The sequence below is a fragment of the Berghia stephanieae genome, chromosome 9 (genome assembly GCF_034508935.2).
Source record: "Berghia stephanieae isolate SIO BIC M18660-M18661 chromosome 9, UCSD_Bste_1.3, whole genome shotgun sequence".
Taxonomy (NCBI): domain Eukaryota; kingdom Metazoa; phylum Mollusca; class Gastropoda; order Nudibranchia; family Aeolidiidae; genus Berghia; species Berghia stephanieae.
This window is the reverse complement of record NC_088368.1, coordinates 25,527,334-25,554,368: the sequence shown is the minus strand read 5'-3', so window position 1 is coordinate 25,554,368 and position 27,035 is coordinate 25,527,334. Positions and strand designations below refer to the sequence as shown.

Genomic DNA, 27,035 nt, shown 5'->3' with positions numbered 1-27,035 from the left:
AACAGCCATGCTCATTGCGATTTAATATACTTTATTTATTCCCCCCAGGAGGCCATATGGAACCATATTTCCATTTCCTTCAGTACCAGTCACCTGATAAGCGGCGTACTTTATATGCTGACACTCTAATAATATCCGTTACTTCCTATAGCCAGAAACTTATTTACTTATACTTGAGACAAGTGTGTGTGTGTGTGTGTGTGTGTGTGTATGTGTGTGTGTGTGGGGGGGGGGGGGGGGGCTAATGTGTGTAAAGTGTCGACTGCTCCTTGGATCGATCTTGATCTCTTTATGTGGATGGCAAGTTCTCTACCAACTGGATTATCGACACTCCAACAAAGCTTATGAAGGGAAGTGAAGTTGATGTAATGTTCTTTATAAAGGCATAAATATTTTTTTAAAAAACAAGCTTTTATATAGCGCAATATCCACTAACCGTGCTCAAAGCGCTTTACAAGGGGTCCCTGGCCAACAGCGGCACTTAACTTGTAGGACGAGACATGACGCCTGTTATGCGATATTACATTTTTTTTTCTGACAGAGACAACGCGAAGCTCGAACCCAGTACCTTCGGATCCGAAAGCGAGTGTCACACCACTAGACCATATAACCGCACAATACATATTTACTTTTATTTCAATTATTTCAAAGAGTCTCGTATTTTTTAAATTCAAAAGGCCTTGTATAATCATCTTCTGGCATTGATCATGGGATATATAATTTCTATTTCAAATTAAAATCCCGATGAATGTTCTAATTGATAGATTCAAGGATTTGACGCCTTTAATTATAGATGAAGCCATTTCTACAGGGGAAAAAAAACAACCTCTAAATCCCAGCCAAATTCTAATATCGACATTGCTTTATCTGGCCAGAAAAGCCAATACTAATCTATCTACCTCACAGTGAGAAAAACAACTTATTAAAAATTTCAATTTGGCCGAATTTTTAAAATGTTTTTTTTTACGTCGTAAATCGATGACTTGAAATAATTGCCAACTTGTTAAAAGGTCTTAAGTGTGAGATTTATCTGAAGTCTCGGGTTAGACTCTTATTAACAAGTCGAGTGTCATGTGAAACCTATCGCGTTAGTTCTTTAGACCTATTAGGCCCATGAAGCTGGAGTTTATCCCAGTTTCCATAGCGTGAAACGCGCAAATGTAATTGTTTGCTACCGTCTGGATAGGACGCTAGTCTTTCGCAACGTTCTTTCCTCAAGATCTAACAGGCGAAGCTTCCCAATCACTGCTATGGGTGGACAGGGGGGTCAGAAAAAAGATATATATTGACTTCACCCGGAATCAATCTCGTTCCCTTTGGTTGTAAAGTGACTGCTCTACCAAATGAGATATCAGGACTCTCAACCCAACCCGGTATATATAATATTATCTGAACGAACAGTGTGTTTGCAATTGAATTTATAGCCACAAATATGAAATTTTGAGATAATTTCTACTCCTTAACTCACTCAATTTTAGAGATTTTTGCTACTTTTCAACATTGGAAAAATGTGTATTAAAATTGAGCATGTACATAGATAGTTTTATTCAACTACCATTAACATGTAAAAATTAAGAACATTAGCTTTGTTACTACGCCTATGATTTGTCTCAGAAGAATGTAATAAATAGGCAAGGGGTAAAAGTAACCCCGGGTATACTACGGATATATTCGTTGTTAGGGTTGAGTGAGTTAAGACGGGCAATAAATACAATGTCTTTCATTGCAAATGACGTGACGTAGTTAATAGTTCTTAATTAATTAGTCCTTTACAGCCAATTGGGCCCATGAAGCCGAAGGTTATCCCTGTTTCTATAGCGTGAAATGGAAAATAAAAATTGCTTGTTATCCTTTGGATAGAACGCTAGTCTATCGCAAAGTGCTTTCCGCCAAATCTAACAGACCCAGTTATCCATAAAATGATGGGTAGACAGGGAGATGAGAAAAATTAACAAAAAAAATCGACATCACCGGGGATCAATCTTGGTCCCTTTGCGTGTAAAGCGAGCACTCTACCAACTGAGCTATCGGGACCCCATATATTTCTTATCACTTTCTAATTGTAAATTGAATCTTTATTATTATTATTATTATTATTATTATTATTATTATTATTATTATTATTATTATTATTATTATTATTATTATTATTATTATTATTATTATTATTATTATTATTATTATTATTATTATTATTATTTTTAATTGAGCTTCTTATATAGCGCAATATCCACTAAACGTGCTCAAAGTGCTTTACAAGGGGTCCTTGACCAACAGGAACAGGTAACATATAGAACGATACATGACGTCTGTTAGGCGATATTATTATTATTTTTTTCGACATAGACAACGCTGTTAACGGCCAGGTACTCATTTTTACACCTGAGTGTGGTTGGAGAACGTGAGTAAAACGCTTTTTCCAAGGACTCAACTATGCACCGAGCCAGGATCGAACCCAGGACCTTCCGATCTAAAAAATAAATTCAAAATTGAAGCTTTTGTATAGCGTAATATCCACTAAACGTGCTCATAGCGCTTTACATGGGGTTCCTGGCCAACAGCAACATTTAACATGTAGGACGGGACATGACGCCTGTTAGGCAATATTACTCGAACCCAGGACCTTCCGATCCGAAAGCGAGTGTCATGCCACTAGACCACATAGCCGCATCTTTAAGGATCGTTTTGAGACGATGCGTCACATTTAATTTGTTGACGTATGAAATAAAAGGTTTCTGTCAATGTTTTGTTGTTGCTGTTGTTGTGCGGCTATATGGTCTATTGGTATGACACTCGCTTTCGTATCGTAAGGTCCTGGGTTCAAGCCTCGCTCGACGCATAGTTGAGTCCTTGGAAAAGACTCTTTACTCACATTCTCTTACTGTACTAAGGTATAAAATGAGTACCTGGCCGTCAACAGCCTTGTCTCTGTCGAAAAAATAAATTGTAAATTTTACTATCGCCTAACAGGCATTATTAGGCACGTGTTACGTGTTGCTTTTGTTCAGGGACTCTTTGTAAAGCGATTTGAACACATTTAGTGTATATTGCTCTATATAAAAGATCAATTTATATCTCAATTTAAGGATCTCTTTGAGTAGATGAGTCACTATTAATATGTTGACGTATGAAATAAAAAGGTTTCTGTCAATATTTTTTTTTGGTTAAAAAAGCGATTCGTCAAAAAAAAAAAAAAAAAAAAAAAAAAAAAAAAAAAAAAAAAAAACCAACAGTGTTAATCCCGTGTCTAGCCGTCTTCCGCAACGCAACTAGAATCAATACCAAAATCAACCTAATCCCAACTTCTTTGAAGCGATGGAACGGAACATAATAAATATAAGAAAATTCAGATTAACGCTGAATTCAAGATAAATTAGGTTCTTTAGAATTGGCAGGGCGGATGTCATTTGAAAATGTATCTGTGATTCTATTATATTAAGAAATATAGAGATTTTTTAAATGATTAATTAGAGGACAATAATAATTTTAATAATAATAATAATAATAATAATAATAATAATAATAATAATAATAATAATAATAATAATAATAATAATAATAATAATAATAATAATAATAATAATAATAATAATAATCACAAATACACAAAGACAAACAAATTAATGTCAAACAGAATCGTCTTCACGGACATAATATGCATATGCACAAACAAACAGAAAATAATAAACGTGTTTTCAATGTGCGGCGCCCGATGTGGTCTGACACTCGCTTTCGGATCGGGAGGTCCTGAGTTCGAACCTAGCTCGGCACATAATTACCCCTTGGAAAAGACTCTTTACTCACATTCTTTCACCGTACGCATGTGTAAAAAGAGGGGGAAAATGTAATATCGCCTAACAGGCGTCGTGTCTCGTTCTACATGTTATGGGTTGCTTTGATTCAATCAACTTCTTTAAAGTAAAGTTATGTTGTCAGATTTAGTATTTAAAGAAATTAAAACGATTGATGTAATGTATTTAAACAAAAATTGGCAATTTTTTACGAGTATTTATTGTGTCGACTATTTTCCAATCACGGAAAACTACGAATTTTTTCCTCCAATTCCAGGTAGGCAGGTCTGATATTAAGTTATAATCACCAATAATAGATCTGAGATTAAAATAAACAACACGTGGACTGAAGGCTATGTGGTCTAGTGGAGTGACACTCGCTTTCTTATCGGAAGGTCCTCGGTTCGAGCCTCGCGCTCGGCGCATAGTTGACTCTTTGGAAACAAGGCTCTTTACTCACGTTCTCTCACCGTACTCAGATGTACAATGAGTACCTAGTCGTCAACAGCGTTGTGTCTGTGTCGAAACACTTTGTAATATGTATCGCCTTACAGGCGTTATGTCTCGTTCTACATGTTACGTGTTGCTGTTGGTCATGGACACTTTGTACATCGCTTTGATTACGTTTAGTGAATATTGCTCTATGTAAAAGCTCGAGTTTTTATTTTTCGAAATATTAAACTTAGAAGTAAGTAGCTAGTGTGTTTTATCAAGGAAGATGAGCGTAAATTCTGTTATTGTGGAAATCAATTAATTGTTTGTTGTTTTTAATTTTTTTTTTACCATTTTAACGCCGCTAGGTATTTTCTTTCCAGAAGACACCAACATTGACACCGACCGCAGCACGCTCCATAAAGAACGAGACATAACGTCTGTTATGCGATATTACAGGATTTTTTTCCCGACAGGACAACACTGTTAACGGCCAGGTACTCATTTTACACATGAGTACGGTGATTGAATGGGAGTAAAGAGTCTTTTCCACTGATGCAACTACGCACCGAGCGAGGCTCGAACCCAGACCTTCCGATCCGAAAGCGAGTGTCAGACCACAAGACCACATAGCCGCACAATGAAAACATTGACACAATGACATAATACCTATTTGAGTGAACAGGTTACATATTCCAGACCTACCTACGACTACAAAAGTTCATGGTTATACATAGTTTTGTGTGTTGGTCCATTATTGTTCCGGATGGCAATGTTGTGAGCTTCTTAGCCAAGCGCATACTATCTATAATCATCATTTCCAGTACTTTTCCAAAAATGGCAGGCTTACCCAGTAGAAAATGATTTTTTTAAAACTCAAACAATCTCTCTACAAAAACAAATTTATGTTCTTATTAATTTAACAAAGATCATTGCGATGTACAATATAAATATGAATAAGAAAAATTGTATTTTGCGTCGTAATTAAATGTGAGGATTTTGCTGTAGGTGGTAAGGAGAGGGTTAAAAAAACTCTGCATGGAATGAAGGCTGGTGGTAAAAGCAAATGGGTTGGATGAGGAATGAAAGTCAGTGGTCTTTGATATGACACAATCAAAACAGGTATGGCTTGTCATAATGATATGTAGAATTGACACTGACATTGGCATTGGTGAGTGCCACTACGTACGATTGTGTGTCTATTTGTGTGTGTATTTGTGTGTGTGTGTGTGTTTCTCTCTCCTCCCCTCTCTCTCTCCCCCCTCTCCCCCCCCCTCTCTCTCTCTCTCTCTCGTTGTGTGTGTGTGTGTGTGTGTGTGTGTGAGTGCCTGTGTGCGCGAGAGAGAACTGGAGGGAGAGGGGAGGGGAAAGAGGAAGGGAGAGAGGAAGAATGAGAGAATAATTGACGGAGAGAGAGAGAGAGAGAGAGAGAGAGAGAGAGAGAGAGAGAGAGAGAGAGAGAGGGAGAGAATATGAGAGAGAAGAGAAAGTTAGAGAGGGAGCATTAGAGAGAAGAGAGAGTATGTTTGAGAGAGAGAAAGAGAACAAGATATATATATATATATATATATATATATATATATATATAAAGAGAGAGAGAGAGAGAGAGAGAGAGAGAGAGAGAGAGAGAGAGAGAGAGAGAGAGAGAGAGAGAGAGAGAGAGAAAGCTGGTATGAAAGAGAGAGAAGAGAGATAAATGAGGGGGGGGGGGGGGGGGGATTGAAAGATTGTTTGTATAGACAACTGAAGTGAGAGACGACGATTTGACTATCCACTATCCACCCTGTATCTACCGTCCTCTCCAAAAGCCGGTCTGCAGCCAAATGTATTTTGAGTGACAAGGGACGAGAAGAAAGATCGTCCGTGGCCAAACACGCTGCTATCTTCAGTTACTACTGGCTGGACCAACAAGCACTGGAACCGTCCGTTGTGGAGGTAAGTTTTTGTGTCTCTTGCTGGAAATGTGTGACTTCTTTGTTCACAGTTGTTACATGTTTAAATATTTGAAAAACAAAATAAATAAAGAAATAAATATATAAATAAATGAATAAATAAATAGATAAATAAATAAATAGATAAAATAATTAATTAATATTTGACCAGATGCTACAAATTGGTATTATGACGGGATCGATGTGCACTAATATGCAGGTCTGATAACCCAATTCATTAAGGGCTCGTTGCTGTAATGGAAATCTCAAAAACAAAATGACGCATAATATTGTCCATTACAACACTGTTATACTAGGCCCATAAGTGGGTTCGGATGTCAGACCTGCATTTTTGTACACGTCGGACTGTTGTAAAAAATGTGACCCACCGTCTCAAAACGGTAATATATATGTCAGGGTGAAACAGGCCTCTAAAAGTGAATTTAGAGTTAAAAGAGATTAACTAGGATAAGGAATAGGAACTTTGAGTTAGTAATAATGTATGAACTTGCGGCTATGTGGTCTAGTGGTATTGTTACTCGCTTTCGGATCGGAAGGTCCTGGGTTCGAGCCTAAATCAACGCATAGTTGAGTACTTGGAAAAGGTTCGTTACTCACATTCTCTCACCGTACTCAGGTGTAAAATGAGTACCTGGTCATTAATGAGTTGTTTCTGTCGATAAAAAATGTAATATCGCCTAACTGGCGTCATATCTTGCTCTACATTCTACGCGTTGCTTTTGGTCAGGGACAATTTGTAAAGCGTTTTGAGCACGTAAAGTGGATATTGCGCTATAAAAAATGTCACGTATATATATATATATATATATATATATATATATATTATATATATATATATATATATATATATATATATAAAGCTTAAGTTCTGTTCGTTATGGTAGAGAGTAAAGATGATTTCTTTTTTTTTTTTTTTTTGACAACGTTATGTGGAGAATGGCTGGATTTTCTTGTTAAGAGTAAAAACCAAAGTAAAACCATTTATTGAATTTCTTAAATGAATAAATAAATAAATAAAATTCCCTTTATTCATCCCCAATGAGAAATTTGTCTTTAGGGTCTATCCCAGGGAAGACTGGATTAACCCAGGCGTCAGCTGTAGTGCAGTGCCGCAAAGTGAGCTAGGGAGAGGTGACTTGCTCAAGGCCACACAACGAGGCGGGTAGTCGAACTCGGTACCTTTTGGGTACGAAGCAAAGACCGTACCGCTGAGCTACGCTGCCCCTTAACGATGTTGTGCAGCGTTTTAGGAACAATTATATTAAATGTTTAAGAATGTTCAATAGAAGTTAGAACATGACCTTGGAGCACAAACATAGAAACACTCTCATACACAAATACACAATCACACTTATAGATAGTATGCATTTGACTAAGAAGTTCACACATTGCCATCCGGAAGTATAACGGACCAACACACAAAACTCTGTGTAAACATTAACTTTTATAGTCTGGATAAGACATGGCAAAAAAATAAAACAAAACAATAACAAAGACCCGAGTGACGTCAACTTCATTCTATCTATACATACAAACTCACAAAGCTTCTGGATTTGTTACAATAACACAATTGACAGTCCGATTCAGACCAGGTTCCATGCATCACCAAAAGTGTCTGCTGATTTATCAAATGTTCAGTGACTATAAAAGGAATCCTTATGCAATAAGAGATTGCTTTTTTTATTGTTATATTGACTCAATGATTCAGTTCAAGGGCCTCTTGAGGCACAAATAAATGTATGTAAAATTCCCTACGCGTGTATACATTTTATAGTAAGGTTGTGTTATTTGCCTTGTTTATTTACGCTTTATCTTATTTATACAAATAACCGTACTCGTTTATTACAAACGATCGATTAGTGATCTCAAATGATAAATCCTTTGACGCTGAATCGGTCGACTTTAACTCACTCAACCCTAGGGATTTTTGCTTTTTTTCAAAATTGGAAAAAATGTATATTAAAAATGAGCCTGTGCATAGTTGGTTTTATTCACTGCCATTAACATGTAAAAATGAAAAACATTAGCTTTGATACTACGCCTATAATTTGTCTCATAAAAATGTTAAGAAATAGGCATGGGGTAAAAGTAACCCGGGTATACTACGGATATAGTCGGTGTTAGGGTTGAGTGAGTTAACGAAATTGATAGACTGTATTTGTAACTTGGTGAAAAATAACATTTTGAAGATGAAATGTGACCCATCACTTATCAAAACGTTATGATGTTTGGATGAAGCTCCGTAATTTATCGTTTTAGAACGGTTGGCCACGGTTTCTATTAATGATCAAATAATTGAGAAATGTTCTTTATGTAAAAGTAGATATTTGAGTGTTGTAGTAAGTGACCATAAACTCCAAGTCAAATCAACACACTAATTATATTGTACATAGATTGTATTTAAGGAGTATACTTTTTTTGAAAACTCACAATCACGCTTTTGATTTATATATATCGGCATCTGGTTCACCCCGAAATAACACCAAATTAAGACCGTTGGTTCCAATTAACAAAAAGTTAAGAGGGGTTAGAACCTTGGGTCTCCCTAACTCATAGTGCGATGACATATCTTCTCAACCACCCCTCCTCCTACCAAACAATGTTATACAAATACAGTGCCGAAAACCGCAGAATTGTCCTCTTGTGATTATTTTTCCTCTTTTTCTTTTCTTGTTTCAATGTACTTCTAAAAGTATCCGTGCATTTTTATACCGATACGATTGCCTGCTCGAATGTAACTAGATGGAAAATATTATTATCAATAATAACTTTCTGTCTCCTTACGAATTGCAATCAGAAACTCTCAAGTCAAGAGTCCCGATCCATTCGATCAGCTGAATGAAAAAGTAGCCCTAGAAGTAATTGCAATTAGCTAACAATCACACACGAAGCAACCAGTCCAGATTTCCTGGTCCCATGAAAGGGAAAACTTAGAGTGAATCAAAACAAGATTTAGCTGAAGAAACAATGGGTAATCGCATTTGTCACACCCACTTTGGGGTGCTCGTTGGTCTCTTGGAGGCCAACGTATAGTTTTGTTGTGTCGACTCGTGGTGCTCTGTTACGGTAACCATTTAGTTTTTTTTATTTTCTTACTGTTTGGTCTCTGTAACGAAGATATGTTATGGGTTATTCACTCACAACAACGTCTCAAGAGCGAATTAGTAATAACAATCTGAAAACGTAACTAACAATAAGTTCTGGTTACCGAAACGTTTATTAATAGTTATAATCTTGGTACACATATTGGCATGTACTGTTTCTGTAACCATTTTTTTACTGTTTGGTCTCTGCAATGAAGGCATGTTATGGGTTCTTCAATCTTCAATTCAAGAGCGAATTATTAATAACAATCTGAAAAAACAATAAGTTCTGGCTACCGAAACATGTATTAACAGTTATAACCTTGGTGCACATATCGGCATGTCTGACAACGCAACACAATTGTGGGTTTGGTTAAATATTGTTGTAATGGAAAATAATATATTCCATTGGTTTGAGAGTAATTAGATTCACTAGTCTGATGTCACGTCGCCCAGCAACCGCGAGCAGCCTGGTTCTAAACAAAGAAAATGGGTACTTTTTATTCTTCATGCTGGCTATAACTTTTCATATGTCATGTGATCAGAATGTATAAAAGTCAAAACATGATCAGATTTATAGTGTTTTTCTCCTCTGGATACACTTTTATGCTCGTCGGAGAAATATTTCATAAGGACGTCCGCCTTTGTTCCGATAGTTTAAAGTCAGTTACTTAGTTACCATGCGTCACTACGAGGGAAATGACGTTATGACTATTGAAGCCTATTCCATTACAGCAATAGGCCGCAACAATTTGGGTTATCAGACCTGCAAATAAATACACGTCGGTTATGACCAATACATAAACGGGAACCACCGCCACTGAACATCATTATATCGAGCCGCGCGAGTGATTTAAATGTTATTGAGAATGTGTAAAATTGTTTCTAGATAGTACAAAAAGATACTATAATTTTATATTAATTTCATTTTAACCATAAAATTCACTATTTAGTAAGAGGTTTGTCTCTGCTTTATACCATAATGACACCGCAACAACAACAACAACGACTGTTACTACTACTACTACTACTACTACTACTACTACTACTACTACTACTACTACTACTACTACTACTACTACTACTACTACTACTACTAATAATAATAATAATAATAATAGTAATAATACTAGTACTACTGCTACAACAACAACTACTACTACTCCTACTACTATTACAACTATTACTACTACTACTACTACTACTACTACTACTACTACTACTACTACTACTACTACTACTACTACTACTACTACTACTACTACTGCTACTACCACCACCACTTCTACTAAATTTACGACATCGCCACCACCACAATAAACTGTTTTGGAAAAAAAAGCGTTTTACCACTGTACGACACAAATTATTCTCCACACTAGCTTAACGGGAGTAAATTATTCCCACCACGTCACCGAGAATAAATATCGTATTTCAATGTCCTTTCCCACTGGTTTATGTTTTTACAAATCTCACGGATTAAATTCAGCCACCTTTCAAATTATATATCTGTGTATTCAGTTATTCGTTCGTCCTTTCATGTCCAATGTGACTGGCTCCGTTAGATTTGTATTTATAAATATTATATTATAACTGTTCTCTCATTGACGTCGGTAGAACGTTTATATTAATTAGTGTTAATGGGATTTTTATCAATTTCTCGGTGACAAAATTTGGGACAGATTTTTATTAAATCGATTAAATTGCAATTGACGTATTTGTAGAGGTATGACGTTTATGGAATATTTTTCTAGTTTTATTAGTCGTAATGATGATTATGATAATGACGTTAGAAAAAATAACAAAGAACGTGTCTGGTGAATATTATTATTATTATTATTATTATTATTATTATTATTATTATTATTATGATTATTATTATTATTATTATTATTATTATTATTATTATTATTATTATTATTGTTATTATTATTATTATTATTATTATTATTATTATTATTATTATTATTATTTTTATTATTATTATTATTATTATTATTATTATTATTATTATTATTATTATTATTATTATTATTATCATTATTATTATTATTATCAAGCGCCGTTGGTTTGGTAATATTTACACTACAACAATAAGCCCACAGTAATTTAGTTTACAAGACCATCAGTTATCAATTTCGACTTAAAATTCATTTGTCGTTTTCTGTCGTTCATTCCTACATAATACCAGATTGACCCGGTGGGTGACATAATGTCATAATTAACAAGAGCTATTGGTCGAACGTGATACTGAGGGGGAAGTTAAAACTTTATCTATTATGAGCCTTATTGAAATCGAAACATGAACTGGACAAGGAAGTTTGTCATAGTATATAGGCAATATATTCTAATAATTCAGTCTTTCTTCCAGGGTCAACTATATAGATAGTATGCGCTTGGCTAAGAAGCTCATAACATAGCCATCCGGAAGTATAACTGACCACCACACAAAACACTGTGTAACCATGAGCGTTTATAGATAGTATGCAGATGACGTCACTCAGGCCTTTGTTATTGTTTTTGCCATCCGCGTTTGTGAGTTGTTCTCACTAAACTGTATTAACCAGACTATAAAAGTTCATGGTTACACAGAGTTTGTGTGTTGGTCCGTTATACTGCCGGATGGCAATGTTGTGAACTCCTTGGCCAAGTGCATTCTATCTATAGCCTGGATAATACAGTTCAGTGAGAATTACTCATAACGGTGGATGACAAAAAAAAAAAAAAAAAAAAAAAAAAAAAAAAAAAACAAAGGCCTGATTGACGTCATCTTCGTTCTATCAATAAAACCAAAATAGGTTGACATCACTTCGATCTTTGTTACAACATATTTTAAGACAGTCTGTCAGTGGTTAATTTTAACAAAATTATATCAAGCAGTCTATAAATGGTAAATGTTACACACAGTTTTGTGTGTTGGTATGTTTAATTTGTCTGGTGGATGTTGTGGGAATTTTACCTAACCGAGTAGCGTCAGATACTATTTGGTATTGTGTCATTGTGATTAAAATAGTGACACTATGAGAATGGGAGCGATCTATATTAACTTTCCATGTGCTCGAGGTCATTGGTCACATTGCAAAATGTGCTCAAAGTGACCCACTTAGTGAATTGTGTTCACAGCTTTTTAAATATCTAACATCACGATTGGTCACTTGATTCAGCTTGACACATGGGTATGTTTACAGCATTTGTAAACAAAGCAGCGTATTTACATTTGTTGAGAAATATCCAATCGTTGGACAGTAACAAATCATGTGATTGATGACCTGCTTTTCCGAAAACATGAATATAGATCGCTCGCATTGGTATGAATCCAAAGACCATGAACCCTCTCCTTACCAACCATAGGAAAATCGTCACATTTGTTACGATGCAACCGACAATTTTCTCATTCTGATTTCTCTTGTACATCACAACATTTAAAGAAATGTTTCAATTACAGCTATAAATATTCAGCACTGTGTTGTAAACATCATTGTGCTAAACAATATTCTGTATAGAATGGAGTTTGTTTGAGTAGGAAAAGTCTATTTTTGTGTTGGGTGGCAGTGAATTTTCGGTGGAAATTCTAAAAATAGCTGGTAAGGAGAGAATTCAAATGCAGGCATATGTCATATTCGATAAACATGGTATGCATTATAATGTGCGACGGAAGCTTGGGATCCCCATTCTCAAAATAAAAGAAATATCGTTGAGAAAGTCAAAAGACCAGCAGTACGATTTGTGACCGGCTGTACATAAAACAATTCGGGCTGCATAACATCTGATCTTCGAAGTCTCAATTGCACCCCCCTCCTCCGGGCAAAAGAACCGACGTAAAGAGGTAGCATTGGAATATTGAGCAATCCGTGAATACCCCATCAGCAGCGATTAATAATATATTATCGGACCACATGACAAGACTATCAAATATATATATATATATATATATATATATATATATATATATATATATATATATATATATATGAGTGTTGGTGGGTACTTGTAGGTACGAAAGTGCTCGATAATGGTGGTTAGAGCTAATATATAATGTAAATTTTCACTCACATTTTTTGCCGAGACGACTCGTTTCTGTGTGTTTCTCACACTTCTTCAGTCGGCATAATCCATTTTTGTCATGTCCGTAGAAAACTCCAAACTAAAGTTGTTTCGCAGCCCCTACCGTTTTCTACTTTTCAGAGATTAAAGCCATAGTTTCTGATGTTGTGGTCGTTTTAGAGACGAGTGAAGTTAAACTTTAAATCTAAGATTAATGTATTCTTGCTTTTAAAAAAATTCGGATGTATTCTAAATCGCTTTGCGAACCTGCGACTACGAGATGGCAAAAAAATTCGGATTATAAAACGCGAGAGTGCAATGAATATTTCTTTTATTTTTCTCTCAAACGACTCAAATTTAGCCACTTATGATTAACTTTCTCCTTACCGGCCATTTTCCGGATTGTCCCCGAAACTTCATACTCAACCTATACAAAAATATATTTATTTCACTCAACACACAAAATCTGTTAGTTCTTGCTAGATTTTTTTGTTGTTGCTAAACGAGCTCTTCAACACAGTGTTAATAAACTTTAACTATAGCAAACATTTTGTTCAAATATCATGATGTACGAGTCCAAAAGAAATTGGAATGACAAAAATGTTAGCTGCATCGTAACGAATGTGACGATTTTCCTAAGAGTGGTAAGAAGGGGGTTAAAATGCGTTAACAAATAAAAATACTACTACCTGTTGCCTGCCACATGTCAGTTAAATTCAACAATAAACAATATGACGTAACAGCTTGCTCTTTAAAAAAAATCAAATCATGATATCAATACGCGTTTCTATTTATTGTGTGTGTGTGGTGGAAAGAGAGGGGGGGGGGGGGGGGGGGGGGGGGGGGGGGGGGGGGGGGGGGGGGGGGGGGGGGGGAGAGAGAGAAAAGTAGAATGAGAACAATAGCCTGCTACCTTTTCAAACAACGCTTTTATTTTCATCATCATCATTGTTTTTTTTTCACCCTGGGTCAGGGTATAGGCCACAGACAAACAGTTTCCATCCTTCTCTATCCTGAGCAAAGAATTTCAGTGCAAGGTCAATGATGTCTCTGTGGAAAAGAATCTCGCCTCAACCAGCAATCGAACACGAATGTTGTCCTTGCGTCTTGAGTGATCTATCAATTGAGCTCTCATAAATATATCGGGACCCTCAATTTCAGGTGTGCCGAGCACATGTCTTTGGTATTATATAAGAAGGCAAGATCTTATCTTGTCAGCTTATAAAATCCACGTAAGTTAATTCCACGTTTTGAGGCGACCCACGGTCTGGATCGTTAACCCTTTTACGGCGAGACAAAGTTATTTCTGCCATCATATTGTAGAGACCTACCGTGTCAAAATGGCATTATGTCGTAAAGAACAAGATAAAGAAAATTGAGTAAAAAGTCAAAAATATCAGAATAAGAAAATAATAAGTTCTTTGAAGTTAAAAAAAAAACTAACCATTTCTCTTCGATGCAGCCTTCAGTTTCAATATATGAAGCTTGGGTTAATTTTACAAGCCTTTTTGAAAACAATGGACAAAGTTTCTTAAAATGGAAAAAACTAAAATCTTATTTCCCATGTCAGTTTTACTTAAAACGACAATGTGGTCTCTCGTCCCGCTCTGAGCGGCGCACATTAATATGAGTCTTTAGAAAAAGCTCTTTACTCACATTCTCTCATCGACCGTACCCAGGTCTAAAATAAGTACCTAGCCATCTACAGAGAGTTGTCTCTGTCGAAAAATAATAATGTATTATTGCCTAACATGCGTTACGGCTCATCCGACGTGTTACGTGTTTCTGTTGGCCAGGAATTCTTTGTAAAACGTTTTAAGCACGTTAAGTTGATATTGCGCTTTATAAAAGCTCAGTTAAAAAAAAACAAAAACAAACAAAACCTTTGGCATCTGATTGAACTCGACATAATACCATTGTGAGGCGATGAGTCACATTTATTCTTCCAGTAGGCCGTGTAGGGGCATTAGTGTAGATCAGCGGTACGGCCATTGCTTCGCACACGAAAGGTACCGACTTCGAATACCCGCTACGTTGTGTGGCCTTGAGAAAGGCACCTCGCCCTAGCTCAGTTTGCGATGCTGCACTGCGGCTGACGCATGGGTTATTTATTCCAGTCTTCCCTTGGAGTAAACCGTTGAGACAAAATTCCCCTTGGGATGAATAAAGGAAATTTTATTTTATTTTATTTTATTTAAAAAAAAACAAACTCAATTTCATATCATAGGAGTAACGCATCTTTGTCCATTTTGTACAAACACTCTTACAATAAATATTGGTCACCACCTTTAATAAAACAATTTATCAACTCCTGTGTCAAGTGGGGTAATGGTTGTAAAATGTCTTACCCAAGAACCAGAGATTGTATTTAAGATCAGCCATCCACCAATCCATCAAGTCATTGATCACTCTTGAACATTTATATAGAGCAATATTCACTATACTTGCTCAAAGCGCATTACAAGAGGTCCCTAGCCAATAGTAACACTTTATAATATGTAGGACGTGACTGGACATTTTATATTAGATATTACATTTTTCCCCTTAGACAGTAACAACGCGGTTAACGGCCAGGAAATCATTTCATACCTGAGTACGATGAGAGAATGTGAGTAAAGAGCTTTTTCCCAAAGACTCCACATTACCCCACTCAGAGCGTGATTCGAAGCCAGAACTTCCGGTCCGAAGGCGAGTGGCATACCATTGGACCATATAACATTGCTTAACCCGATCCTTACCACCTACAACAAAATCGTCACATTTGTTACGATACAATAAACATTTTTTTTCTCATTCAAATTTATTTTGTACGTCACAATGATCTTTGTTTAATCAATAAGAACATAAAGTTGTTTTGTTGGAAATTGTTTTAGTTAAAAAAACTTCAATTTTTCTGCTGGGTAAGCCTGCCATTTTGGGAAAATACTAAAAATGGTCGGTAGCGTATTGTCATGGTCTCAAGTGAGTAAAGAGCTACTCGACTATGCATAAAGATATATGTAGAATGAGGCCCCAGAATTTACTAGTTACTATAAATGAAAAACAATTAACGATTTGTTTACAATGAAATAAAAATAATGATGAAATTTAATTAAAAGAGATAAACAGTGATCGTGGCAGTTACAAATAGAGATATGAATATTTTACGTAACTTATGATAATATCTCAGGTTCGTAAGTTTACGTTTCCAGGCAGTTGATGGGCTTGGATGATCTATTCCTCTGATAACAGGATTGGACTCGTAAAATTCCACTTCCAGGCAATTGGTAAGAGGTTATAGTGTAGTACAGCGGGCTTGGGTTTGATCCTTGAAGATTATACAATCAAAGTTAAAAGCTCCGGCGTCTTAATGGTGTAGATATAATATCTACAATGTCCCAAAAGATAAAAATCTTACAATATATATATATATATATGAATAGAGCGACTGGCCGTCCGGCATAGATTGTGGAGAGAAAGTGAGTGTCGAATGTTAGACCTATCAGCTTTTATAATAAGTGGCTACGTGACAGAATGTAGAACGAAAAGTATTCACTAATTAAAAATTAATTCGAGGGAAGGCTATAAAAGGAAAGACGATCTAATATTAGAAGGTAAAGTTTATCTAAGCCTACCGAAATATAACTGGAGTGAGATGAATTCAGTTCTTAATAAAATAAAATTTAATAAGATAATTGTGAACAACCTTTACTGTGACACGTATCGCTGTCCCACCAACGTCACCAAAGTTAATTCCCACCATTAAAGAGTTAACTCTATATCTTTGGGTCTCCCCCATTCCAAAGCGGTTGAAGTGTCCGATATAAGTGAGTGCTCATAATAATTTAATTGGTTCATGCATTGCCCGTCAACAAGAGGGAATTAGTGACCACCGCCGATTGAATGGCTTGCTGACCACTGGTCATTGTAGACGGGATTACAAGCGGTCGTTTAATCCTATAATGGTGTCAATAACGACCCGGGTCGTCTGAAAAAGGTAGCATTTGTAACGTAATCTCCTATACAAATTCTCTGATATGTTACTTGTAGCCTCAATCTGGGTATAATACTTGGGCGGATCAAAAGTCACAAGTTAGATTTTAAGTCAAAATGAGCAATTACAAACATTAATTTTTAAAAAATCTTTGTAATTTCTTTTTTCTCATTTTGAGAAACATTTACTATGCGGCTTTGTGGCATACTGTCGTACTCTTGAAAAAAAATATATATTTAAAAATTTGGCCAGAAAACTCGTCCTTCAAATATCAATCGATTTAAATGACCCTCATCCTGGCAAAAACTCTCAAACCTGGGACTTCAAGAAGTCCCAGGTTTGAGAGTTTTTTGCCAAGATGAGGGCCATTTAAATCGATCGATATTTGAAGGACGAGTTTTCTGGCTAAATTTAAAATTTGTATTTTAACAGAGTACGGCAGTATGATGTTCGATTATATCCTGTAGATTGCAGGTTCCTATCTTGCTCTGGGCCCCAAAAGGTTAGTACTCAGAAACATATAATACGGCAGGCAAAAAAGAAGAAAGAAAGAAAAATATAAAGAGAGAACAAAAGAAATAAAGAAGAAGAAAAAGAAATCAAATCATACACAACCAAAAAATATCCTCTATAATGATCAGAAACCAACTCCACGTTTTGCAATATAAAGTCAATTTCTCGCATCTAGCACATACCGACACACAATACTGTTTTGAAACGGTAGGTCACATTTTCAGATTTTTTTTTTAGAAAGGGGGGGGGGAGGGGGGGGGGGAAGGAGGGGGAAGAATGAGCCATGAGCAATACCTGCTCCATTTGAGGGCATTTTGAGATTTGTTGTTCTTTGGAGCTTTTTTTTTTATAGCGCAATATCCACTAAACGTAAATAAAGCGCTTTACAAAGGGCCCATGACCAACAGTCCTTTTCCAAAGGACTCAACTATGCGCCTAGCGACGCTCGAACCCAGGCCTTCCGATCCGAAAGCAAGTGTCATACCACTAGACCACATAGCCCCAACTCGATACATATGGGTTTTAACATTGCCTACATTTTTTTAACCCTCTCTAACCAACTATAGGAATATTGTCACATTCGTTACGAATACAACCAACAATTTTCTTATACGAATTTCTCTTGTACACAATAAAATTTAAAGAAAATGAAAAGTGTGTTGTAGAGTATGTTTTGCTAAAGAAATTATGTATCGCAAGAACTTACTGCTATCGTGTTTAAGTGATAAAAAAATCTACTTTTGTGTTAGTGGCGTGTGAAGTTTTGGAGTATGTTTTGCTAAAGAAATTATGTATCGCAAGAACTTACTGCTATTGTGTTTAAGTGATAAAAAAATCTACTTTTGTGTTAGTTGGGTGTGACGTTTTGGGGAAATCCTGTAAATGGTTGGTAAGGAGAGAGTTAAGTGCCACGTGGAATGCCAAGTCCTAAATTCCGAGAAAATCTAATAATCTCTCTCAATCATTCCATGTCTTTGACATACTTCTCACGATTTTTTCCTCTGGCATTTGTTAAAGAAATTTAGAATTTCTTTTTTTTTTTTTTGGTTCTTTTTGCTTACTGGTTACAAACCCGTGCGGCTATTGGTCTAGTGGTATGGCACTCGCTTTCGGATCGGAAGGTCCTGGGTTCGAGCCTCGCTCGGCGCATAGTGGAGTCTTTGGAGAAGGCTCTTTACTCACATTCTCTCACGGTACTCAGGTGTAAAATGAGTACCTGGCCGTTAACAGCGTTGCCTCTGTCCGAAAAAATTGTAATATCGCCTAACAGGCGTCATGTCCCGTCCTAAATGTTAAATGTTGCTATTGGCCAGGGACCCCTTGTAAAGTGCTTTTAGCACATTTAGTGGATATTGCGCTATATAAAAGCTCAATTAAGAAACATTCAATTCATATCTAGTTCACAAATCAGTTGACAACAATGCGTCGTCTAGCATTATCTAACACTGGGATTATCCCATTGTGGTAGTCTTAGATAATCCTGTAATGGTGTGGATAATGGTGGTCGTTACGGTGGTGGTGCTAGTTGTGGTGGTGGAATTACTTTGGCATGGCTGAATGGCTGTGGTTGCTTGATACCTCAACCTTGGCTTTTGACCGAAAGTCATGGACAACTAAGAACAAATAGTTGAGTACAATGAATGAATAATTAAAGAATAGATAAATAAATAAATGAAGAAATAAATAAATACATAAATAAATAAACAGATAAAAAATAATCGTGTAAGATGAAACCAATTAATGATAAATTCTCATGTAAATATATAGATTATATTTGATATATGAAATGCCTCATTCTCCTCTACCATCTGGCGATACGTATGGATCCAGATATTCATTTCATATACCACAAGTTGTCTTTGTTTGACATATTTTCGCACTTGTGAGGCTATGTGGTCTAATGGTATGACACTCGCCATTGGATCGGAATGCCAAGAATTCGAGTTCCACTCTAAACGTCACTTGATCAAGTCCTTGGAAAAGGCTCTTTACTCACGTTCTCTCAGTGTACTGAGGTGTAAAAGAGTACCTGGCCGTAAACAGCGTGGTCTTTGTCGGAAAAAAAGATTATAATATTGCCTAACAGGCGTCATGTCATGTCTCGTCCTAAATGTGAAGTGTTGCTGTTATCAAGGAACCTCTTGTAAAGCGCCTAGAGCAAATTTAGTGGATATTAATTTAGCTCTATAAAAATGATGAAGTTACTACCACGATTGCTTGCCCGGTTTATTTTTTTTATCTCCAATTAATATTTGGATTATCACAATGAATGTTTATTATTTACTTGTACAACACACTTAAAAAAGCTCATGCAAAGAATGAAGAATTGTTGTCCTCATTAAAAACAATAATTTGTAAAATTCATATCAACAAAAATGAGCAGAATTTGAAGGAAATCTGACAAATCCCCGAAAATTGGTTTTTCTTACACGCCAGATAAAAAGAAAACAACAAAAAAACCTCAACAAATTTGAGTTTTTATATATAGACATAATGTCGATGACGTCACGCATATATCATCCACGGTTGCTTCCCTTGAAGTGAGAACACTGTAACTTCCGATCCCGTTGTGTACATTGGGAATTTAACTGATTGTGGCCGAGTCAACACAAAACTGTCAAATGCTGGGGATTTATGCTGTCCATAGATGCAATAATTCCACATAAAAATAAGTAAAGTTAAAAAAAATACTAATAAAAGTATAAAATTACCCAACAATAAATCAGTCGATGGATAGTAGGTAACAAATATACTCACAAGATGCTTCGACAGTCATGTGCGATATCCACTAAACGTCCTCAAAGCGATTTACAAGGGATCCCTGACCAACAGCAACACTTAACATGTCGGATGAAACATGCCACCTGTTAGGCGATATTTTTATTTTTTTTTTCTTTTCGGAATGAGACAACGCTGTTAATGGTCAGGCAGGTACTCATTTTACACTTGAGTACCGTGACAGAATGTGAGTAAAGAGCCTTTTCCAAGGACTCGACTGGGCGCCGCTCAGAGCGCGGCTCAAGCCCAGGACCTTTCGATCGGAAGGCAAATATCATCCCACTAGACCGCACAAAATCAGAAAAAAACAAACTTCAAGAATCTCGTGTAAAGAAGAACCGTTGTCCTTATAAAAATACGTGCACTTTTATATCGACAAAATGAACATAATTTGACGACAATTTGACACGATACCTTGGAATTGTTTTTTTTTTTTTTTTTTTTTTTTTTGGACACTTCAAAATAATAGTGAAACATCAAAAAAAAAAAAAAAAAAAAGCTTCAGAATTTATATAGCGTGACACCAATTAAACGTCCTCAAAAGTGCTTTACAATGGTCCCCTCGCCAACAGCAAAATATTATCATGTAGGATGAGGCATGCCACATGTTAGGCGATATTACATTTATCTTTTTGAAGAGAGAAAGCGTTATAAAAGACCGGGTACTTATTTTTTACTTGAGTACAGTGATATTAAGGAGCCATTTCAAAGGACTCAGCTGCTATGCACCGCTCATTGCGGGACTCAAACCCAGGACCTTCCGATCTGAAGGCGAGTGTCCTACAAGTTCAAATGGACCTATTGCATACATTTCTGTGAACACTTTAAACAACAGAAAACTTGATAAAACACATTATAGCTTAATAAAGATAGTATGCGCTTGGCTAAGAATCTCACAACATTGTCATCCGGGAATATAAAGAACCAACACACAAAACTGTGTGTAACCTTGAACGTATACTGTCTGGTTAATGCAGTTTAGTGAGAATTACTCATTAACATGGATGGCAAAAATCAATAATAAAGCCCTGAGTGACGTCAACTTCGTTCTATCTATATAGTCTTATAATATATTATAGACTTGAAAGGCATTGCGTATTGAAACGTTAAGAGCCCAACTCAAGATTTCTTCCTAGGACAAAGTTGTCTCTTTAAGATTTACCGCATTTTCATTGGTTGACAAAATAAACATATGAAATATAGATAAATAAATACCGAGATTTATGTAGTACAATTTCACGGGTTAACCATACCCAAATGCGCCTATGTTCCATATATCCCCCCCCCCCCCCCCCCCCCCCCCCCCAGCATACCATATATAATTATATTGTTATTTCATACAGTATCAGGGTTTGAGAAGTTTTTTTTTTACAAGATGATGGTCATCTTAATCGATCGATATTAAAAAAAAAACAGTTTTCTGGTCAATTCTTTTCAAAATGTGTTTTTTTTTACATTCTTAACTATCGCGATCCCTACAGCATCTCCTTGCTCGGTACACTTTGGGTAAATAAAGAAATTGTTTGCAAAAAAAACCAAGGACTCGCACCCGTTACATGCGTTTCTACAGATCTCGAATGCAAAATAAAAACACAGAGTATCTAAATGATATAGGGCATCGTCACGACATGGGCAGACATCTTAATTAAGGAGACATCAATATTTCATATGCCAATCAGCAACAAGTCTAAGGGACGAAGTACACCCAGGAAACTGACAGTCAATTCTGTATTGGCATCGATTTCCTATCCAGTGTTACTGGAATAAATTACTATAATCGTCTCATGATATAATAAGTAAATCTATTAAATAATAAATATATACAATTTTTTTGTATTTATCAAAAATGACATAATTAGTTACTATATTAATATCGTTTTTATCGGTTGATAAGCTTCATAAGCTGGATATGTTCTGATTCCGTTTGTTTATATCGGTTCACTAATTTGTCGTAAACGACGTAGATAATTGAATTTTCAAACCTCTTACATTGTTTCAGAAGCATACTAGGGATGTTAAAGGATTAATATTACTAAAAACATGGGAACGGATTTGTTGTTTGCTGTTGGGGCAGTCGATAAACCATCGGTAACAGCGAATCAGCGCTAATGATTTCGTTTAGGTCATAATTTGAATGGTTTCGCAGACCGCACAGAAGTAGTTTTATAGCTGAGTCTTGTAGTATTAAAAAAGTAAAGTCTTCGTGATATATTAGTCCCTATTCAAAAGCCAGCATGCAATTATTTTGATTGTCCATTTGACTCAACAGAGACTGGCATAAACTCACGGACAACTTTAATGTTAGTGGTATTCAGAAAACGTGTGAAGAGCATCTCCAAATTTTTGTACAAACAGTAGTGCTACTTGACTTATTTATAATGCCTAGATTTTAAACGTATGTATTGACATGCGGAGTACACATTACATAACATTTTCACAACCCGATGTACTCCAGCCCTAAGTGTTGTCTCAAAGAGGAGGATGAAGGAAAAGCATGACGTAATCAAACCACATACTAATTTATTCTCTCATTCTCTCTATTTTCTATGTTATGATCCAGGCACCGTACGGCCCGATTTCACGCCATCTCGGACACCTTCACGGATTACAGCTGTCGTCTCGGCCACTCAGGTCACTACCACGTGATTCCTTTCCCAACAGACGATTTGACCAGTAAAAATAACTCACATTGTATAAGCTCGCCAGTCTTAATCATTCTTCAATCATAGAAACAGCCACTCTTCATCGACAAAGGTCAATAACTTGTGTGATCGAAATGGCGGATTATAGTATTAATAAACAATCACCTTCCACGGCTTTTTCTCCAGGTGGTGTTAAAGGCTGGCCTTACTCCAGCCCGCAGGCGAATGGGCGGAAAGTTAATACGACCATCAAGGGAGATCAGAGTCGGAATGGCAATTCTAAAACCAACGCTAGATACTCCAATTCCGTGAGAACTCAATCTCAATTAAAAGGAGGTAAGGACAAAGCGGATTTCAAGGATAACAGTGACGTGGACGTAAACAACGATATCGCCGATGGTGCCACGAGGAACAACAGGCAAACGCCAGCTAAGGAGAGAAATACACATTATTCCAATCCGAAAGGAATTCGATTTAACAGCGATAACAACGACTCTAACGCCGAGGGCAGTGCGAAAGAAAACGACAGTCATGGATTAACAGGATACGACGACGAACGTGTAAATGCAACCTCCGGCGGAGGGAAATCTGAACACGAATCGACACCTATTGAAGGAGAGAAGAGGCGGAATTACAGTCCTCGAAAAAGCACAATTCTTACGTCATCTTCCGGGTCACGTGCTAACACTCCAAGAGGTTTAGATGAATCGAAAGCTTTGAAAAGGAAAGTAGTTGGTTTCGACAACAGCGAAAGGAACACAGCTCGAGAAAATCTAGGCAGTTCTACGGATTACGTCGCGGACGAAAGACCTAAATTTGGTGCCTGGCAGGAGCCTAATTTGGATCGACAAAGAAGACTTGTGGAACGTTTGGCACCATATCGGCCTCCTGCTCCACCAGATCCCAGATTCAACACGTGGGTGAATCATTTCGAGTATTATTGGAAAATTGGGGTTGACGAAAAACAAACGAGAAAGAAACTAGACGATTCCTTGCGTAGTAGAAATTACCGAACGTACCAATATCAGGAAGGTGCTGATGATAGCAGTGGCGCGATAAACGGCTATTCTACGAAATCGACATCATCTTTTTATTCTGGATATCCTGAAAACAAATATCGAAGTCGTCTTCTGGAAGGAAGGCCGCGTACTACATCCGGTCGTGTCAGGATGAGAGGCACTGGTGAAGAGGAAAAGGACTGTAATAATATCAACGGTGACATGGACATTGCCAGGAAAACACCTCGTACCGCAAGAATGACAAAGTCTTCGACAGGAGAACGACACGTTCTCATGACTTCAAGTGGACATGCTAGGAGAACACAACGGAGCAAATCGGATGGACACTTGCTTGAGGTGAGTTCATGAAAACAATATTTGACATATATTTTGTTCTCTTTTTGTAATTAAATTATTTGATAAAAGAACATTTTTTTGTACTTCTAATAATGCAGTTCTAAGTAATATTCGATTACCCGAGACTGAGACTAACACTACATTATCATTCAAATATTCCCAGAAATTTCACTTTCACTTTAGTTTAATGGTAAATAACATCATTCAGTTTCCAATGTTGCCATTGGAATTTTAGAAAGAACAATAATTTACTCTTTACTGAGAATTTACAGGATTTTCCCGAAATGTAACATTTACCTATCACAAGGATTGATTTTTAAAAATCCATAACCTCAAAAGCCTACTCTAGACTATACATAATTTTGTGCATCAAAACAAACTGATCAGCACAGCATGAAGTTATCACAATAACAATGAAACAGTTTTCTTCACGATTTGTGATGTTCAAACAAATCTGAAAAAAAAAATTCTTTATCATCGTAACGAATTTGAAGATTTTCCTGTAGTGTCAATCTTAGAGAATGAGGTGTTACCCATTTATTTATGTATTGAATCAATTTGTTAGCCAATGACACAACAATATCAACAATACTATTTTCGAAGTATTGAATAAAACAAAACGTAGCATATCATAATAATGGTTTCTTAGGTCAAATGCCTTCAAATACCCTGTGAGAAAAAATAAAGGTTCAGGTAAAAAAAATTCCCAGATATTATCAAATCATGATAATGATTTACATCATAAGCAATAAAATAAATATTAACCCTCTTCTTACCAACTATAGGAAAATCGTCACATTTGTTACGATACAACCAACATTTTTCTTATTCAAATTTCTTTTGCACATCATAAAATGAACAGTGTGTTGTAGAGCATGTTTTGGTAAAGAAATTATGTATGGCAAGAACTTTAGTGTTATTTTGTTTGAGTGATAAAAAATATAATTTTATGTTAGTTGGGTGTGAAGTTTTGGGGAAAATGCTGAAAATGGCTGGTAAGGAGAACGTGAAATAAAAACGTGTCCATCAAATTCATATTTTAAGTCATCGAGCTCCATGTCGATTGCATTTTGAAGTGATTTAAACTTTTGGAGTCTTTGGTTAAATATTTATACTATTCCATGTATTCACTGTCCTTACATTAAATTGATTTTTCTGAATAATTGTAGATGAATGTGTCATAATAAAAATAATTGTATTTATCTCCACGGGTAAAATTTACATGGGAGTAGATACTAAAAAAGTGAATTATTGTCAATTTGATCAAAACTGTGGACAAATTTGTATAATTGTATAAGGTCACCCCCCCCCTTCTCTCTCTCTCTCTTCTGTGTTGTAGAGATGGAATGGCTAAGTCCTTTAATTTTTCTCGTAAGTCATATTTTCAGTTTTATTCAAAAGCTTTTGCCCGTCATTGGACCCTTTTCTAAATAAATTGACTACCGTTTGAATCGGGGGATCCATAATATACAGTTAAGATTCAGTTATGGGTCTAATGACCAATTTATATAATTGAAAAAAAAACAAAACATGGTAATATTCAAAAAATTAAAACTCCTACGATTACCAACCATTTTGTTTGCCCTAATAATTCATATACGACTTGAACGTGTTGCTAATCGCAATGGATAGGGAAACTGTATAACTCCCATTTACTTATACTTAAATAATTAATAGATAGGGAAGTTGTATATCTCCTATTTATTTATATTTATTTCAATATCTAATAAATAGAGAAATAAATTGTACAATTCCCATTTATTTATATTTATTTCAATATCTAATAGGGAAATTCTATAACTCCCACTGTTTTATACTTAAATAACTAATAGATAGGGAAATCGTATAACTCTTATTCATTTATATTTATTTCAATATCTAATAGATGTGGAAATTGTATAACACATTTATTTATACTTATTTCAATATCTAAGATAAGGAAATTGTATAACTCCCATTTATTTATACTTATTTCAATTTCTAAGATAAGGAAATTGTATAACTCCCATTTATTTCTACTTATTTCAATTTCTAAGATAAGGAAATTGTATAACTCCCATTTATTTATACTTATTTCAATATCTAAGATAAGGAAATTGTATAACACATTTATTTATACTTATTACAATTTCTAAGATAAGGAAATTGTATAACTCCCATTTATTTAATACTTATTTCAATTTCTAATAGATGTGGAAATTGTATAACTCACATTTATTAATACTTAATTCAATATCTAATATATGGGGAAATGGTATAACTCACATTTATTTATACTTATTTAAATATATACTTTGATGGGTTTCAAAATTGCACATCACATGATAAATGATGTAACCACGGGGTTTTAAAAATAAATGCGCATTGAATGTGGTGTGAATAGTAAAAATTGCGCTTTTGAGAGAAATATAATGCTTCATTAATTCATACTTTGAATCCAATTTATAACGTTACCAATGACGGCATCAAGCTCTC

At 35.8% G+C, this 27,035-nt stretch overlaps 2 protein-coding genes across 5 annotated transcripts in view; one reads left to right on the top strand and one right to left on the bottom strand.

Annotated features, from left to right (window-relative positions):
• The window catches only part of LOC144979927 (neuronal calcium sensor 1-like), a 152,728-nt gene that overhangs the window by 34,869 nt on the left and 90,824 nt on the right, over window positions 1–27,035 (bottom strand). The gene's annotated exons all lie outside the window — the stretch shown is intronic.
• LOC144979926 (uncharacterized) overlaps window positions 6,073–27,035 on the top strand; it is a 40,877-nt gene continuing 19,914 nt past the window's right edge. Inside the window, exons 1-2 of the mRNA XM_078927215.1 lie at window positions 6,073–6,158; window positions 23,124–24,560. Coding sequence (XP_078783341.1) covers window positions 23,340–24,560 — 1,221 coding nt within the window. The 5' untranslated portion in view covers window positions 6,073–6,158; window positions 23,124–23,339. The remainder of the gene's footprint in view (window positions 6,159–23,123; window positions 24,561–27,035) is intronic.